At 35.1% G+C, this 19,368-nt stretch overlaps 1 protein-coding gene across 2 annotated transcripts; it reads right to left on the bottom strand.

Annotated features, from left to right (window-relative positions):
- LOC138704742 (flavin reductase (NADPH)-like) lies at positions 1-19,289 on the bottom strand. 2 transcript variants are annotated; one of them, XM_069832915.1, is made up of 6 exons: positions 19,209-19,289; positions 15,016-15,180; positions 11,816-11,905; positions 9,003-9,134; positions 7,945-8,125; positions 1-444 (listed from the first exon to the last, which is right to left on the bottom strand). In XM_069832915.1, the coding sequence occupies exons 1-5, from the start codon at positions 19,261-19,263 to the stop codon at positions 7,980-7,982; spliced, it is 588 nt and encodes a 195-aa protein (XP_069689016.1). In that variant the 5' UTR covers positions 19,264-19,289; the 3' UTR covers positions 1-444; positions 7,945-7,979. The 2 variants fall into 2 exon arrangements, with proteins under 2 accessions (XP_069689016.1, XP_069689015.1); XM_069832914.1 differs by having other exon boundaries at positions 19,040-19,257.
- Positions 19,290-19,368: the final 79 nt, after the last annotated feature.

Genomic DNA, 19,368 nt, shown 5'->3' on the forward strand with positions numbered 1-19,368 from the left:
TCGAGGAACTTGACTGTTCTTAATAAACTGGTATTAACAAATACATTTTATAGCACAAAGAAGGCTATAGATTTATATTATATCAGCATAATCTGTTCTTTGCAAACTGAATGAGACTCTCTAGTTTTAAATTTAATATTATCACAGACTTCGTTGTTTTTGTTTCTTTTTTCTTCCTCCACCAATTCTATAAGAAGAGTGATCTGTTTGACTAACATATATATGGCACCTTTAACATAAACTCCACCTGGTTTCTTTAGTTAACATTAGAGTCCGATTTCAGACCACATAACGAAGAAGTGAATGTAGTACATCAGATGTCTTACTGGCTCTCCTTCAGTAATGGTTGACACTGATCACCAGAAGTCTCTGACACGAAGAGCAACAGTGATATAAAGGTTTACCTCCTCCTACTCACTATGATCAATATAATCTGCATGTGTGCTGGAAAGAGAGAAACATTCAACAATTTACTTTTAATATACAGATCATATATCCAGTTACTTTATTAACTTATTACATGATTTACAGACAATGGGAGATCTTAAAATGTTGCAGTCCTAGGCCAGCTAGGCTTGAACACTCCTTTTCCACCATGATTTACAGACAATGGGGGATCTTAAAATGTTGCAGTCCTAGGCCAGCCAGGCTTGAACACTCCTTTTCCAATATGATTTACAGACAATGGGGGATCTTAAAATGTTGCAGCCCTAGGCCAGCTAGGCTTGAACACTCCTTTTCCACCACGATTTACAGACAATGGGGGATCTTAAAATGTTGCAGCCCTAGGCCAGCCAGGCTTGAAAACTCCTTTTCCACCATGATTTACAGACAATGGGGGATCTTAAAATGTTGCAGCCCTAGGCCAGCCAGGCTTGAACACTCCTTTTCCACCATGATTTACAGACAATGGGGGATCTTAAAATCAGTGGCGGCTCGTGCCGGATAAATTAGGTGAAGGTCAATAGAATTCTAGGTAATTTCCTGGAATCGTTATATAGCCGTGACGTCGCGAATGCTTTTGTAACCTATACGATGGTCATATTGAATTAATGTAATATATTCACCATTTTCTTAAGTTTTATGAAAAGCACAGCATATAAAATAAACAAATTTTCAACATTTTCGGAAGCTACATCCCCTTAATCCCGAAGAATTCACTGTCCCAGCAAAACTTCCGCACAATACATACCACAACATAATAAAACAACCACAAATCCCCATGACATAAAAAAGACAAAATCTAACACATTTTATACAACACATCAAATTAAAAGAGTACACAAGAAATAGGACCCATAACAAAATTCAAAATCACAATCATAATCGTAAACTGTATTCATATTTTAAATCAACTTCGGAACATGCAACTTCCGATATAAGCTTACCTATCCAGTAAAATCAGTAGCTACAATTAAATCAAAGCAGTATTCTGTTGAACAGAAAACTTACACTTGAACGGAAAAGAAGGGGGCACTAGTAATTTCATCTCTTACAAGTTCATTGATGCATTCAGAAATACAATCAATTATTTCATTTTGAATCGTTTTAGATTTCCCAGAAAGAACAGGTCTAATTTTTTCATAGTGATTTCTAATTTTCATAGGGCCAATGAAATGAGAGCCAATAATTCTTTGAAATTCCCCCTGTTCTGTGACGAAATACTCTCATCATGACCGCGAAAAGCCAACTCCTGCTTGCTTAGAAACAATACCGTATCGATTGCGGTGTGCATTACCAGTCTATTTAAACATACGTTTTCATTAAATTGACTTACGTATAACCTATAACTTTCCTTTAGTGCATCCGCAATGGTGTTCATGTTCTTCTGCAGGGCCTTTAATTGCAAAATACATTTAATGTGTTCAGCTGAATCTGCATGGCTGTAAAGACCGCGATTGACATTTCTGAAATCGCAAAATCCAGTTGAATTCCAAGCGGGTTTCTTGTTCCCCAGAAGAAGACAAGGCCAACAATACAACTTCTCGTTTTAGTGACTCCCACATAACCAGTTGCAATCGGCATACCACGAATCTTGAAACTGAATATTGTATGACCGACCACCACTTTTCACTTTTTTCATAGTTATATTAATGTGACTTGTTCTGCGGTATTTTAAAATATCTTGCTTATCTTCTGCACACCAACGAGAGAACAGTGTCTCCAAAAGATTACACACTTAATCGTTTAACGAATTCATGTTTTCATCGCATTAATACACGTAGTAACACCTTCACACTTCGCTGCACTTATCACAACAAAGAATACGTAAAGCGAAATCGTTGGTCAGCGCGGGTCAAATGTACAACGTAGTTTCAAATGTTATGCCAACTTTCTTTATTACAGGGTACTCAAATTATTTCAAAATCCATACAAAACATAATATTCAAGAGATGCTAACGTTAAAAAAATACCAAAATATATACGTTATATGCTAAATTTAAACAATATTTAACTTCTTTGTAGAATATTTTATGTTTTCTTATTTAGTTGCAAAATATTACAGTTTGCCACCCTGATCCAATGTTTGGACGAGAGAGAGATTCTGTCTTTCAAGAATAGAGCAAGGAGATGAATGCCTGCTCCACAGACCCTCATAATAGCCTCGCAAAAGGGACCGGTAATTCATAGTAAGCAACTCGTTGTCATGGCAACCGGGTGTGTTTACTGAAGGCCAAAAGGAAAGTCTCATTCGGACCTTCAGCTGGTCTGCTAGCCACGTGGCCTGGCTGGTGAGGGGTTCATGTGAAATGCTGCAGTGAACGTTAACTGAGCGGATTAAGCCGAACAAGATATTAAAAAATAGAGCAAAATATGGTTTAGTGAAGGATTCATTTTATTTTAATTTATTGATAAAATATATTTTATTAAAGCACGAAAAAAGGGGTGAAGGTGGCCTTCATGTACTTCACTTGAATAACCGCCACTGCTTAAAATGTTGCAGCCCTAGGCCAGCCAGGCTTGAACACTCCTTTTCCACCATGATTTACAGACAATGGGGGATCTTAAAATGTTGCAGCCCTAGGCCAGCCAGGCTTGAACACTCCTTTTCCACCACGATTTACAGACAATGGGGGATCTTAAAATGTTGCAGCCCTAGGCCAGCCAGGCTTGAACACTCCTTTTCCACCATGATTTACAGACAATGGGGGATCTTAAAATGTTGCAGCCCTAGGCCAGCCAGGCTTGAACACTCCTTTTCCACCACGATTTACAGACAATGGGGGATCTTAAAATGTTGCAGTCCTAGGCCAGCTACGCTTGAACACTCCTTTTCCACCATGATTTACAGACAATGGGGGATCTTAAAATGTTGCAGTCCTAGGCCAGCTAGGCTTGAACACTCCTTTTCCACCACGATTTACAGACAATGGGGGATCTTAAAATGTTGCAGTCCTAGGCCAGCTACGCTTGAACACTCCTTTTCCACCATGATTTACAGACAATGGGGGATCTTAAAATGTTGCAGTCCTAGGCCAGCTAGGCTTGAACACTCCTTTTCCACCATGATTTACAGACAATGGGGGATCTTAAAATGTTGCAGCCCTAGGCCATCTAGGTTTGAACACTCCTTTTCCACCCAACAAAAATCACACATCATCATCATCAATATTATACCTCACAGAACCTTCTTTAAATTAAGAATGTACTTTGTCATAACTTCAAAAACAAGAGTGAAAAAAGAATGTATTACTTGCTTTCAAATAAACTAATAACAGCAAAATTACGTTTAATTAATCTTACTTACGTTTTAAAATCCCAATTTGTATTACAGTACTATCATCAATATTACAAAATGTGTAATAGGTGTTTATTTTTGTAAAGTAGAGTATACTTGGCATACTTTCAAACAGCAAAGTCTTTGATAGCATTTGCTACAAAACTGATCGATTATTCACTGGAGGATATCTTTAAAAGAACGAATTTAAGTCGTATTTTGACTCACTTATGGTCAAGTGCACCAATCTTGGTCCAAAACATAATGATCAGGGGTCACAGGAACACGGTAAAATGAAAACCGCGATCAAAATACGACTGCAGTGCACCAATAATGATCCTCGGTCAAAGACGCCAAAAGAAAAAAATGTTTTTGGAAAAAAAAAGTAATAAAATTTTGGATGGACCTAACTCCATTAGAAATCGACCAGGGTAAACCTTCTTTCGCGAAAATGATCCCCTACATATGAAGAATGTTACATGAAATATGAAAAGCCTGAAATCCCGTAAGGGCAAAGGCCTCCTACAGGAGTGTAGAATGAGCTGAAAATCTACTACACTTGGGGAGCCAGTCCAAGAGAGCTTACACTATACTTACAAACTAAACACATAAACAAACTATATAAGTTAAACACGAAAAACCACACAGACTGACCACATAAATTATACAAACTAAACACCTACAAAAAAAAAACATACCAGTACCAAAATTATTTATCTTGAACCATTCAAGAGATATGCCACATTATAATTATAAGCACTTTAGAAAAAAAAAAAACACGCGCAAGCGCACACACACATACACACACACACAGATGGAATAAAATAATTATAATTGATTGAAAATAATAATTTTAGTTTACAACATAGCCACATGTTTAAGCTTCAATTTGGTACCTTAATGAAGTCTTTTGCCCAATTGGAAGTTTACTTTTTGTCTGTTGGAAGGACAATAAATGTCGGAAAATGTGAAATAGGAGAAAACAGACACTGAAAATGGAATAAAGTATAGAAAGTATAGTGTGCTTGTATTATAAATGCCCAAATACTTAATTATGAAATTATTGAGATAATGTGTACAAGTTATACATTTTTGAAAACTAGAAGAAATGAGCTTTCAGATGAGGCAAAAACATTATTTACCAAAATTCTGAAGAAATCTGACTTTTCTAGAGTCGATGAACAGAGCCGCCGAGACGGGGGGCAAATGGGGCAAGTGCATATGGGCCCGTGAGCAGTAAGGGCCCGTCAGATTAAGTGAGTCTGGTTACTTTTTATTATCACGAATAATTAATAATTATTCATAGATACATACCGGTACTATAAAATTTTGTAAGAACATTTGTTACATGAATCTGACATATTAACCAACAATAGTAGAATTAATACAAATTACCACTTCATTATGTAAATGTTTAACTTTTATATAAGAGAATATCGTTTTCCCACGTTAACAATCATCGACACAGCACTTGAGGGCTCCGGGATTTGCCTGAAATATGCTCCCTTCGCTTGCACCGAATATGTTCAATTGGCTTGTCCTCTTAACTAACAACCCCTGTCGGCCCACCACGTTATGCTAGTGGACTCTCCCAAATCCAAGCCGGAGGATTATGTTTCCTTTTCAGTAGAACCTACATAGTATGTTTCGTGACGAAACTTTCGTCTTTTTGTTGTCGTTTTTCTAGTAAATTCTGTTCATTAGTGTTACCAGTGGACAATGGACAAGTATAAGCATAAGTCAGGAGCTGAGAAAAGCAAGGAGAGACAGAAAAATTGGAAGATATTAAAGAAGGAAGTAGAACTTGGTTTGAAGGAAACAAAATGAAGGAAATAAAAATGTATTCAGAGTAAAAATGTGTCAAGAAAGACTGAGTAATCTTGGACTCCTTTATCTGGAGAGCGATCTTGCTAGGTCTTTAAATTTTGATGATATAATTGATGATTTTACATCAGTGAAGTCAAGGAGAGTTGTTTGTTGATGTTGGCCTGCAAGTCAGAAATTACAGATGTTTAAGGATAGTGTTTTATGAAAACGAAACGAAACGACAATGAAAAGATGAAAGTTTCGTCACGGAACATACTATGTAGGCCCTACTGAAAAAGCATGATGAATATAATATATTGTGCTAGTGCTAATGTGAAGTTTTTCTAAAAGTTTTCAATGTAACAAAAGTGTATATTTTTAGATTCGTATCTGTGTATGGGGTTATCTTTTATTTCTTTTGCAAATAATTATTATGGTCAGAATAATTGGTAACTTGTCATTTTTAACTTTTTCTTTTCAACGGGGCCCAAGCACAATATTGCACAGGGGCCCATAAATCCTGTTGGCAGCCCTGTCGATGAATACCTTAAAATCCAAATCTTGCTACCATACAATAACTTTGGAACTGACACTGCTTTATAAAACTTGAGGATAGTATCCTTTGGAGCCTTATTTTTTATATACCTACATATTATAATGTCATTAATGAAGTGAATTTTTCTGCTTTTTCATTTTGGTCAAGATTAGCCATAGTGCATCCTAAATATTTAAACTTGTTCTCTATGACAATCTTGCATCTTACGTTGTATTTACCCCAAAATACCATTACTTTACTTTTGTTTGTAGATATGGACATAGTGCATTCCTTTGCTATTATATTTAACTCATACACTAATATCTGTAAGTTATTTTCAGAATTGGAAATACTTAATCATCAGCAAAAATTAGTGTTATTACATATTTCTTTCGATTAAAATTACATGAATAAAATTTTAACTTTTATATCTATTGTCTAGTAATATATATATAATATTATATTATATTAATAGTTGCCTCACTGTACATAGTTGGTCTATTGTTGATCTTCCGGAAGCTGTTATTCTCCTATTATGTTCTCTATGATGGGCTTGAGAATTAACAAATATGGAGTAATAAAATGCATAGGTGAAATGTAATTGTTTAAATTTGTATTAATTGCAAGCAAATTTACTTCTAAAGTATCATTCCATAGTTTTGTGGAAGGGCCTTCATCTAATACAGAACATTTTCTACTTAATTCCTACTGTTACCAATCATTTCAGTGGCCGAATTTCAAAGTTACCATTATGTATAGCTCTCCGTGAGACAGTGGTTGAATTTTCAGGACAGAACACGAAACTTATTGTACGTGATTGGACAAATGTCTATCACTATTGGGATTACTGAGAGGTGATGTGGTAATCCTAGTAGAGAAATTGTATTGCTTTAATTATATTATATTAATTTTTATTCGACCATACTGTAATATGCTAATTACATGTGACATAACTGTACTTTAATGACATACATTAAAGTACAGCTATTCATTATGTTATTCCAACTAAGCATAAGTGATATTGATTTATATATCGTAAGTGCAACAACCCATAAGCCTTGAAAGAACAATCCAAAATAGCAGGCACAAACTGCACAATCAGCAACATGTATTTGAAACAAAATTAATTCTGTTCATGTTAATTTTAATAATCTAATAAACAGAGCTCATTTCCTGTGTTTTAATGTGTGTTGCTTTGAGGTTAAAATCTCCAAATCAAAGCCCTGCAAAAAAATCAAATACTGTGTTGACACAAAACTGCTCTGTGCCTGTCATTTATTTCACTACTCAGGAACACACTGAAAAGACACTCATGATCCGTGTGTGCCATCTGTTGCAATAGTCGAGAACATGCTGAAAATACACTCATGGTCTCCCTTTCATTATCAATAAAGTAACAAGGTAAGATATTTGCATAAACTCAAAACTTAAAACATTTAATTATGGTCAAACAAAAACAGTCATATGCATCTTGCCTACCATGGTAATTAAGACGCTCATATGAAAATTATGAAACTCGCTTACACTCATATGAAAACTATGAAACTCGCTTACTTTCTATCTATGTAGCTGTTTTAACCTTATAAGGATTTGAACATTTAGACAATATGAAAATTATGAAACTCGCTTATGCTCATTTCATAAACATACTCGTGTCTTAATTACTACCATTATAAGCTTGTTACATAATATACTATAATGGCCTCTCTCACATAACAGTATTATAATGAAGTGATTAACAACTACAAAAAATTTCCGACAAATAAGAATGTGTACTTCAACTAATATACATACACTGTCCTTCCTTGGTTCGTACACTTTCCCCAATCTTTACCACAACCCAACCATAATAGTTTACTTTAAATTAATTTCTTATTATACTTACTTTACAGTTAAATGCTTCTGTATGTCACAAGCGACCTAAGCAGTGGTAGCAATGCCAATCAACTGGTTGTAGTGTTCTGGGGTTGTCAGACTTTCCAGCAAGAAGGTAGCAAGGTCACATTTAGTAATTGATCTTCCTGGTGCTGATCCATGCTTAATTGTATATTTGCTGCTCGGGTCATCTATAACAGAAAAAAATAGTGTCATGCAAAGGACACATACTTTCTCTTTATACACTTTACAATTTCACAATAATGCAATTCTTATATCACGTTACCAATGCTATTACTGTTTATAATTGATTTTCTTGAACTATTATTCAAATGACATACAAAAATGAAATCATTTATTACTGTATGTACTCCAAATAAGAAGATAAACCTTCGTTTATAGATTGCACACAAAAGACATTTTTCTAATCCCAAACATCAGATATTTTACATCTTGATTACACAACTTTTAACACTGTATCACTTCGGAATATGTATGATAAGACTTTCTTGTGTTAAATTCTAACGTACCTTGTTTACATGTTTCGACCTTTTATGGGTCATCCTCAGAACTGGTCGTTGTTAGTCTTGGCGCCTCAGCAACATGAAATATACAGACACACGAAAACACATCCCAACGAAATTCTCAACACACAACACAATTTCAGAAAACACACACTCTTTGACTCTACATTACACCACACAAACACACCCACACAGGAAACAAAACAAGAGGCGACAAGACCAACAACGACCAGTTCTGAGGATGACCCATAAAAGGTGGAAACATGTAAACAAGGTACGTTAGAATTTAACACAAGAAAGTCTTATCATACATATTCAGATCAGATATTTTATTTGTAATCTTGCTCAAGGATAGGGATTGATGGAGGACTTATATGAGGGTGGCAATGAACCTTGGTTCCTTAAAAACAATAAGTATAAATTGCATGGGTCCAACAGATGTTTCGGATTAATTTTGCACAAATTCATATAAAATAGCTATTTGTATATTGTAATCGTTTCTAATACAGTGAATCCCAGTAAACCCATTTATTGTTATACTTACCCGTAAAGTGTGGAGGCAGAACAGCAATCCACTTTAGTCCACTTTCCTTGATGCAATCCAGCATTCTCTGATGATCTGCATTTAAATCAAGAAATCTGGCTGGTACTCTCTCTGGATTGTAGAATAAAAATGCTGAAATATAAATACAAATGATGAACTAGAATGGACTGTAACAATAGCTTTTTTTTTATTATTTGAATATTAACATTAGCTTGATCATGTTCTATGTCGAGATCATGCAAGTCTACTCCACAGAGTGATGGAAAACTACTCAAGAGGTAAAAGGCTCCTCAGTAGACCACAACTCCAACAGAAGGACCAAGCAAACAGTGATCTCCACTTAGTACTAGGACATCAAAACAGCTGAAGACAGAAGTCTCTGAAGAACTTTAATGAAGAAGACCAAAAGTTGCTTCCAGTTTGAGTGGTCGTATTTGATTGATTGGCTGAATGTTAACAGTGTGCATACATTTATGAAATTATTTGAAGATAGTTAACTTATTATGGCGGTTTCAATTCCAAACAAAGACTACGATATTTTATGCTTTAATGGTAACTGAATAATGTATATACTTTTTGGCTGTGTAAACAATGTGGTAGAATGAATCGTCTCAATTAACTATATCACAATTCAACAGCATGACTTACTTGTGACCAGAAAAAAATAAATTTGAGAAATGTCTGAATTACTTTCATTCATTTGAAACACTACAGGGTGAATACAAAATGCCGTCTTCGAAGACAGGGCATAATAGACATCAAAACATGCATAAATAAGAAAGGAACCAATAGTCTATCTTGCAATTTTTTCAAAATGTCTAATAGGGCAAGTATTATTTCCGTGGGAAATGCTTCTGTATGCACGGGTTTAAGCTCAGACTGTAACTCCCACATGTCCTCATCAAACATCCCACATTTTCAAAATGCACTTTTGTCACTCCAAGCATCGAGCACACAAGTTTGCTAGGATTTAGTTCAATACTGAACAATGGGTGGCTCACGCAGCATACTTTGAAAAACAGCACCTGCTTAACTTACATAATGTAAACATCAAGTGCTTATCTTACTTCACAATATGAAACAGATGCGTATTGCAACATCAGTTTAAACTGTGACACTGCACAGAAAACTCACAGTACAGTACTTGAACATAAACCAGCTACAGTTATTTTCTTCACAGTTCTTGCGTTGAAACCAAGAAATCCAACAAGTTCAGGGACAGTACATGTCGCACACATCACATCGTTGTTGTGTTCTTGACATTTAACTTCAATTACTGCACACTATGGATCAAAAATAACTATGACCCCATTTGACTTCTGGGTATTGCCTCTAATATCTCCATAACTAATCAACATACCATGATGGTTCCCATCTCGAATTTCATCGCCACAATATCACACTCTGGTCTTCGAAGCTGGCATTTAGTGTTCATCCTGAATTTCTCTTTACGTTAACTCCTACTACCAGTTTACAAGAGAAAAGATCAGACAATATGCTAGGCTGTTGCCATCCAGCAGTAGTCAACAAAGATTATGTCATATAAAATACAGTCTGCAAAACACAGCAAAGGGGAAGGTAGGAGGAAGAGATATAAGAAGAGAAGATGGGAAACACCTTCAGTGTTGCAAGTTTTCAATGCTTAGAAACTGACAGTGAATATACCCAAACTGCTTAACATTGAATGAACACGTGATGACTAAGGGTAGGGAGATCATGCCTTACCTCTTCACCCTGTTTGTGTATTAAGGGGTTGACTCGCCATTCAGGAAATGCCGACCACTGCCCTACAGAAACCACTATGAATCACTTCAATGGGGCATGTGCGACGAACCATATTTCAAAACATGTACTGCTGATATGCATTTCATAGTAAGAGAAACATATACATATTACGAATAATTTCAAGGGAAAGATTGTTCCGGGGCCGGGTATCGATCCCGGGACCTCTGGATGAATGTACCAGCGCTCTGCCAACTGAGCTACCCGGGAACTCCACCCGACACCGTCTCAACTTTTCCCTTTATATCCACACAACTCGCGTGGGCTGACAAAACGCCAGAGACCCACATCGAGTGCACACAATCTCTGTGTGACTTAGAATTGTGGTTTTCTGTTAACGTACACAGTGACGTATATATTATGCAAATCTAGTCTTTCAGGTGAAGCTCCCTGTAAAGCAGATTTGAATAATCGATCGATACCCGGCCCCAGAACAATTTTTCCCTTGATATTATTCAAATCTGCTTTACAGGGAGCTTCACCTGAAAGACTAGATTTGCATATACATGTTATATTTGTTTTCACGTTTGCAGCGACCCACAGTGAACAGATTGCAGTACTCAGATCATTTTTACATAATCTTTGGAGATTCGAGATCTGTATGCGACAATTTTTAGGTTTCAGTCAACCATGGATAGAGACAACAACTAATGTTCTCAAACAAAATAATGCTACGTGATTGTCTTTTGTGGCGCCACAAGATCTTCCCAGTTCACTGTTCGAAAACTGTCAGAGTTTAACCTTTACTAGCACTACAGTATGCATAAATATACAAAAAAAAAATAGTGCTAGATTATCTTTATTCAGAATACTGATTTCATGTAGACAGTTCATAAAATATAATACAACATATTCGTTCTGAAATTGAATCAAGCTCAAATATAGAGTTAGACCTACGTAAAAATAAAAGCAATATCATTTTAATCAGTGTAAATTAAAATTCTTTCAGCTCAACAAAGAGAAAAGCGTGGAAAAACTAAGTCATAAAAATCTAGATCCTAATTTATAACAAATTATACAGCAATCTATACCTGATAAACATACTGAAACAAGTTCTATTCCAGTTTCTTTCATGGCCTTTATAATATTTTTCATGCCTTCCGACAGTACTGTGGTAGGACCTGAAAAAAAAATTAAATATCTACATGAAAATGAGATGACAACCAAGCAAATATGATTAAAACGAAATATAAAAATGAGTCCTTCACACTTACGAATCTCTGAATTCATTTTAAAGACTGAACAAAATGTAATACTAGTAGGAATTAACAGGCAAATCACCAGTAGAATAGTTAGATCATTGGCTTTCCATAGTGAGGAACTGGATTCAAATCCTGGTGAGCGCTAGTGGACTTTGTAGTGCAAGAAGACAATGTTGAGCGAAGTTTCAATGGACTTCCCATTTCTCCCATTAAGTTACTTCAAGTCTCCATTACTATGTAATCAACAATCTCAGCTGAGTCTTTCCAGCTAACTTAAGTTTATCCTCTTGCAACAGTACGATCATTATATCTTTCTGCTTCTGAGAGACAAAGAAAGAAAGAAAGAAAGACAGACAGAAAGAGAGAGCGAATGATTGACTAAAAAATGAAAACAAATTTTTATTGTTTGACTTCCTATATTGATAATGACAAGCTTCCAAAACGTCTACAAGTTATATACTAGAGCATGCGAAAAGTAATGGCAACATAGTTACTGTTTCACACTAAATTTATTTAGGTTATTTTTGACATTATATAATTCAAATATAGTCCCCTGCCATATCAACAATACGTTGCCAAATCCTTGGAAGATGGCGGACTCCATCTGCTGCATCATTTCTCGATATCTCTGTCACTGATCGAACTAAACCTCTTTGGATACCAACTCTTGATTGAAAGCGAATGCCTCGCTTCCACCCATCTTGCAGTAGTTCAGTGGTAGGACTTCGCTCCCACAAGCGTCTTGTAATGCCATAAAACACGCTGGGTTGCATTTTTTTCTTTTGCAACTAGTAATTTTATGAAGCATCATTGTTCATATGTACCTACTGAAAACACTTTTTGGGTGGTATTACTTAATACAAATCAGAAACAGTCCCTGTATTCACAAAATATGGTACTTAAAGATTTTTAAAATTCCACATTTATGCAACAATCGCTCCTGTATTATGTACTAAAAGATTCCAATGCTCACTGCTAGGAGCACTGATTTACAGTATTGTTGCCATTACATCTCATTGAATGCTCTGGTATAACCAATTTTACTGCTAGTTCTCGCGATTTTGGTTATCTGGCTGAAGAGAGGAATCCGGCATTGTGGCCCTTCATTATTATAAAACCAAGTAAAACAAAACAACCAATGAAAGACATTCTTCAAACTAATTTGAACGCCCAATTCAAAAGGGAACCAACTCAAAATTTAAAGTTTTGAGAAACCTGAACTTTAGTTAATGTGAAAAATCAAAGGATCGTTGAAATTACTCCAAATTCTGTTAATTATGTTTTATATAATACTATAAGTTTCAAATCAAGGTGTGTTAATTGCATTTTTCACTGTAACATGAAGCTTTAATGTCCAGGTTTCTCAAAACTTTAAATTTCGAGTTGTTTCCCTTTTGAACTGAGTTGTCGATTTACTATGCCAACAAAATTTAGGTTTTTCACTAATGTAAGTTGATCTTAAAATCTCGGATGGTTCAAATAAATAAAAAAGGTGTGACAGTGTTAATTTAATCTTAACGTTTACTGTAAATCCTAATAGGGTCCAGAAAATGTTATATTACTGTAACATACCGGTACCAAGTTTGAAGACTTTTGTAGTATTAATGACATTAACAGGACCAAAAACTTTGGTATTTACTGGTATCTTATCTAAATATTAAAATGAAAGTTCTAAATACCAAAATAGAATAATGTAGTAACTTTTGTTAATTTAACCATAAAATTCCACATCATAATGAGCATTAACACTTTTCAGGAACATAATCAGCCTTTTGAATTCACTTCCGTTTATCAACTTTTAAGCAAATACTTTCCTTTAAAAATTTAATTCGAAGAATGTGTAAGGCTCATGCAATGATATAGGAAATGTGTTTACAAATTTTTGTCTGAAGTAATAATAAAATTAGAAGTAAATTTTTGTTTCGGAATACAAAGTTTATATTGCTTTCACGTGTTAAATACTAAGTTACAGTATATAAAGTTGTGTAATCAAGATGTATAAATTTTTGTTTGTAAGTAATAATAAAATTATAAGTAGGCCTAACTGATTTAGACTACCACATTTCAAATTCTGTTTATTAGGCCTATAATTTCTATAAACAGTGAATTTATAATAGACTGCATAGCTTAGGAGAAATAGATATATTTTATATTATTATTATTATTGAATAAATTTTATTCAGCTTCCTCCAAGTGAAGGCTGCCTAGAAGACAAAGCTTACCACAATTCAAATACACCTATAATAAATTTCTGAAAATGACATATAGCTTATATTACATCCTGTTGCCTTGTATTAAGATTATTATTTCATTCATACTAACTTTGCCTGTTATGTTCACATCTTAAAATAAAATAAAATTTTAAGAATTTCCACACATTAATTGTGAAACAGTAACATTATATGACATATATTCTTTAGCAAACGGGTTACATATGTTCATTGAAATCTGAAAACTATATAATTTTTTATGTTTAGGCCTACTATATTTTTTCTGTACAATGCTATGGGAAAAAATTTGATCACATGATACCTTACCCTCACACATTCATTTCGCCCATTTTATATAACAAAAATGATATACTGTGTCTTTGATATGAAAGAGATGCATTCAATATGAATAATTTTAATTGACTTCATTCTCTGATGCATGCAAAATTTTAGAGATCTGTCTCAGAGATTTAAAACGTTTACTGACACTACAAACAGAGCTTGGCATTATCATTTCTTTCTAATCCATAAAGCACTAGCCACTTGTAAGAATGTTCAGAGCCAAGTAAGTCAGATTACAATATCTACATTCAGTGCATTTCTAACTGGCAGATCGAGGTCAAGCAATGGACTGCATTTGCCACGTGTGCTTACCCTCAATCCTGGACAATTTTCCGTAACTAAAATCAGCTGGACAGCTGGGATTACCAGTGCTTCAATTCACAGTTCAGTTCAGTAACTCGTGCGTGGTTTGTACGTGACCTGGATCTGCCAGTTCGAAATGCACTGAGTATAGTCATAATACTGCTTAGTACTTACTGAGACTGTCTCTGGTTCCTAATACAACCACAACAGCATCCTGTCCTTCCACAGTTCGAAGCACGTCTGATGCATTAGTCACATCTCCTTGTATTACTTCAACTTTGCTTCGTAGATCTTCACGGAGTCTAGAAGGGTCCCTTACCAAGACTTTTAACTGAAAATCTGTACAACAACTGTATAAGTTATATTTGTATCTACAATACAAGAACATTTCATCTGAACCCTCAATGTGAATAGATGAGACTTGTCATAGCCATTACAGAAGGATTTTAATTTTCTACTCCAAATATCATGATATCAAGACGTTCCAATTATTTTTTTTCTAACGCCACCAGGTTGTCTTCCGATATTTCTGGTCTTTGCTCCTGGCAGTGGCTTAGGTGTAACCAATCCATTTCTGAGGTTGGGGCACCTGGAAGGCAGAGTTATATTACCCCGATGATAGGTTAGGATAGGATAGGATTATTATTATTATGATTATGTGGTGCCAGGACAAGTCTTAAATTATTGTGAAGGGGAAAATAACGAATAATTAGCCTACTTTACTCAAAATTGATGTGGTATTTTGTAAGTTGTACTGAAGCTTATTTTAGATGGAGTTTTGTTATCAACAATCGTTCTAGAATAGCCTATAATAAATTGTAGACATATAAAAAATCTTGCAAGTAGCAACATGTTTTAATTTGTCAATACACTATTACAATTCTGTTACTTTATATTCGATATTTCCTGAGGACAGCATCAGGACACTGCTCTGTCTCTACACGAGTCATGATTATTTGACAGCTTATCTTTATACAGAATGTCTCTACACATCACCATGAATAAGGGTTGTATTAGAATTGTCAATATTTAAACTAGATTACGGTATTTTATTAAACCTGGTTTGACCAGTATTGGAAAAAGTGTCCCTAAGTACATTAGAATTATTGGCAATGTGCTATTTTAAACAATATATGTAGCCTATAATAAACTAATGTTTCCCTATTAATTATTATATTCTGTAAAAATAGAATATATCTTGTTTGACATGTAACAAAAGTTTGACAGACCAATGCCTCCTTGAACACAAAGCTAAAGAGCAATCTCCATAGGTCTAACAATGAATAACATCACAACTCTTTTGGGCATGGCTAATGTTAGCCATGTCTTTGGGCTATTGAAATGTGAATAGATATCCTACTATGGCCTAATGAATAGTATGTGAGAGCGGTTTTATAAATATTTTATGACACTTCGTAAAGAAGACATAATTACACATCTTAAAGTACCAGAGTTAATAATATTAAAGCAGGTACAGTAGTGGCAAAAAAAAAACTGGACCGACCCTTGTAGCTGATTTCAGAGCCTTGTTCACAGTGACAGCACGATAGACTGGTAACTAAGATTTTCGTGGTTTGAATCCTGCCTGGGAAGAAAACTTTTTCTGTTATTTATTCAAATTTATTACCAATACTTTTCGATTGCAGCAATATTTCACTACTTAATTAACTTATTATTCCCAGAACATGAATTTTACCAGCTTATTTCCTAATGGCTTTCGAAATAGGCTACGTCAGCAATGGAAACTACAATTTCAATATATTACTCACTATCTTGTGAATGCGGGTGTGACATGTGCAGCGGCTCATTTCAGGGACTTTGATTATTCTGTCGGTCTGGTTTTTTTTGCCACTACTGTACATAACATGTGGTGAATTTTACGTTTGTAAGAATGCATGGAAGCAAATTGTGAGAAGATTAATACTGAGTGAAACTGAAAATTAATCTTACAATACTGAGAATTACAAAAAAAAAAAATAGGATTTACATTTGTAATATTATTATCGACACTTAAGATCTGTTTGGCTAGATGCTAAATTAATGTGATGATACACGATCCAAAGGAATAAATGGTTAACAAATGTTCAGTGCCTGGATGAAGGCGCAATTATGATGGAGATGAGAAGATAAGCATGTACTTGTTTCCGAATTAAAAGGAAAATGTTTGGTTGCAAGTGATTGGTCGAAAAAGATTACATCGTGAAACCAAATTCTAAAACATGTGCACTGCATTTAAAACCACAGAAAATACAAGAAAGCGTGAGCATGTTTTAGGTATAGCCTAATAAGTACCAGGAACAGTTGCTTCACAATTTCCAAATTCACCGTATTATATTTTACAAAACCTGCAAATACTCTGTACAGATTGGCTCAGCAAACAAACATATGCTCAAGGAAAGAAAGTTTAGAAAGTGAAGAAAGGGGGGAAAGAAACATGTAATATAATTTATTCCATTTTTTTGACGTGAAGAGTAAATTACCTAATGTTAAAATTGATTCTAAATGGGTTATTCATTCAACAGTTTCCAAAATATTATTTCTCTATAATGTAAAACATCCCAGGCCTTCAATAACTTAGTTGGGCTAGACTATATCATGTGAAATTGCCTTAAGTTTATGGACTGCTTGCCGCTAAGAAAATGTATTTTACACAATAATTTCATGAAGCAAACTTTGCAAATAATTCAGTATTGAAATAATGAGACTGATATTAATGTCTAACCGATATAATGAAACATCCTGTACCGGTATATTTACATGTTTGATGGAAATTAACATTGCTGAGATTTTTTTTAACTGCTAAGATGCATGGTGACACATTTTCATGCACTGGCTTTATGTTCTAGGAGGCATTGGACAGAATGACGTTGTTGAAACCCAAGTGCTGAACATCTGTATTACCTATGTAATGTCATTTATTCTTTAAGTAATTTTGTGATTACTTAATACTACTACTAAATCGCCGTAAAAATTTTATTTGAAGATCTTAACAATTATATCACTGGTCTAGTACTTAAATGGGTAATCTTTTACTTTCTAAAACATAAATGAAACATACATAGGCTGACCAGACATTCTCTTTTATCCCGACATGTCCTCCTTTTTAGGCCTTTGTCCGGGGTCCAGGCGAATTTTTAAAAAATAAAAAATTGTCCTCCTTTTCGTAACTTGTATGCCTGAAATTTTGAAGTTAACTAATTTGACGCCTTTTTCAAGTAATTTGCCTATAGATGGCAGCAGCATCGACGGAATATACTCTTTCTGTCCTCTTTAACAAAATTATAGTTACCTTCACTTTCATATGTAGCGAACTGTAAAATCATTATTATTAAGTTTTATCATAGTTATTTTGTAATAAAATAGATATTAACATACTTTTAAGTATGATACAAGCCTAAATCTGTACTGTAAATATTTTGTAATAAAATAGATATTGACGTAATTTAAAGTATAATATAGGCCTAAACCTTCCAAGTAGCCACCGGCGTAGCTCAGTCGGCTAAGACTCCGATTCGGAGCTGCGCTCGGGCGCGGGTTCGATCCCCGCTTGGGTTTCTTTCCGAGGTTTTTCCAACCGTAAGGCAAATGTCAGGTATTCTATGGCGAATCCTCGTCATCATCTCGCTATCAACAATCCTGTCGACGCTAAATAACCCATAGGTATCCTACAAACAACACTCAGCTCGGACTCCTCGTGGACCGCATGCTATACTCCTCTTACCCCCCCCCCCACACCCTGCAGTACATAGGCTCGAGAGCATGCAGGAAACGGGAGCATACGTCATCTGCGGGAGACAGTCACGTCCGCTGGTTTTTGCGCACCGAGTTTTCCTTGTAGTTGATACAGCGTCGTTAAATAATCAAGTAAAAAATAAATTAATTAACCCAAGTACATAATATTTTGTCCTTTTTTTTTTTTTCGAACAATGTCCTGCTTTTCGAAGTTTTGTGTCCTCTTTTTTTTTATCGATGTGAATCTGGTCACCCTAAACATACAACAATCGCATTACGGAGTTGCACAAACACTGTACATTCCGCCCCCCCCCCCCCCACAAAAAATTATCGAGAATACTATCATGCATTTTAACCACAGATGTACATAGTGCTTCTTTGCTGCACTATAGTACTTTTCCTACGTTATGCAGTCTTGCACTGACAAATTATGTAAACAAACAACAAATCGAATGGTTTACTGCACCTTTCTTCAAAGCAATTTCTGTTACATGTAATCCGACGCCCCCTGTGGCACCAAAAATGGCAATTTTTTTCACCATTATTAAAAATATGTAAAGAAAAAGAACCACAAAATAAAAGCAAACTCTTTACAACACAATACGTGCTTTAATACCAATGCATGCAATACTGACAAGACAATACTCGACAATACCGCAAAGTCACGCCCTCTTCCTGTCCATTGTCCATGCCGGTCCAGAAATCTTCCGGGAAGCTACTTTTCTCCTTTAGGAGGTTAAAATTCCCCGTTATTTAACGAATATTAGACTTTTAAATTTATTAAAATAGGACTTC

This window comes from Periplaneta americana, chromosome 8 (assembly GCF_040183065.1).
Source record: "Periplaneta americana isolate PAMFEO1 chromosome 8, P.americana_PAMFEO1_priV1, whole genome shotgun sequence".
Classification (NCBI taxonomy): Eukaryota; Metazoa; Arthropoda; class Insecta; order Blattodea; family Blattidae; genus Periplaneta; species Periplaneta americana.

Coding starts and splice junctions, on each gene's coding strand:
- LOC138704742 (XM_069832914.1), bottom strand. CDS start 19,115: ATGGTGAAAAAAATTGCCATTTTTGGTGCCACAGGGGGCGTCGGATTA. Junction 11,906..15,015: donor AGGAACCAGAGACAGTCTCA/GTAAGTACTAAG, acceptor TTTTTTTTTCAG/GTCCTACCACAGTACTGTCG. Junction 8,126..9,002: donor TCTGCCTCCACACTTTACGG/GTAAGTATAACA, acceptor TTTCTGTTATAG/ATGACCCGAGCAGCAAATAT.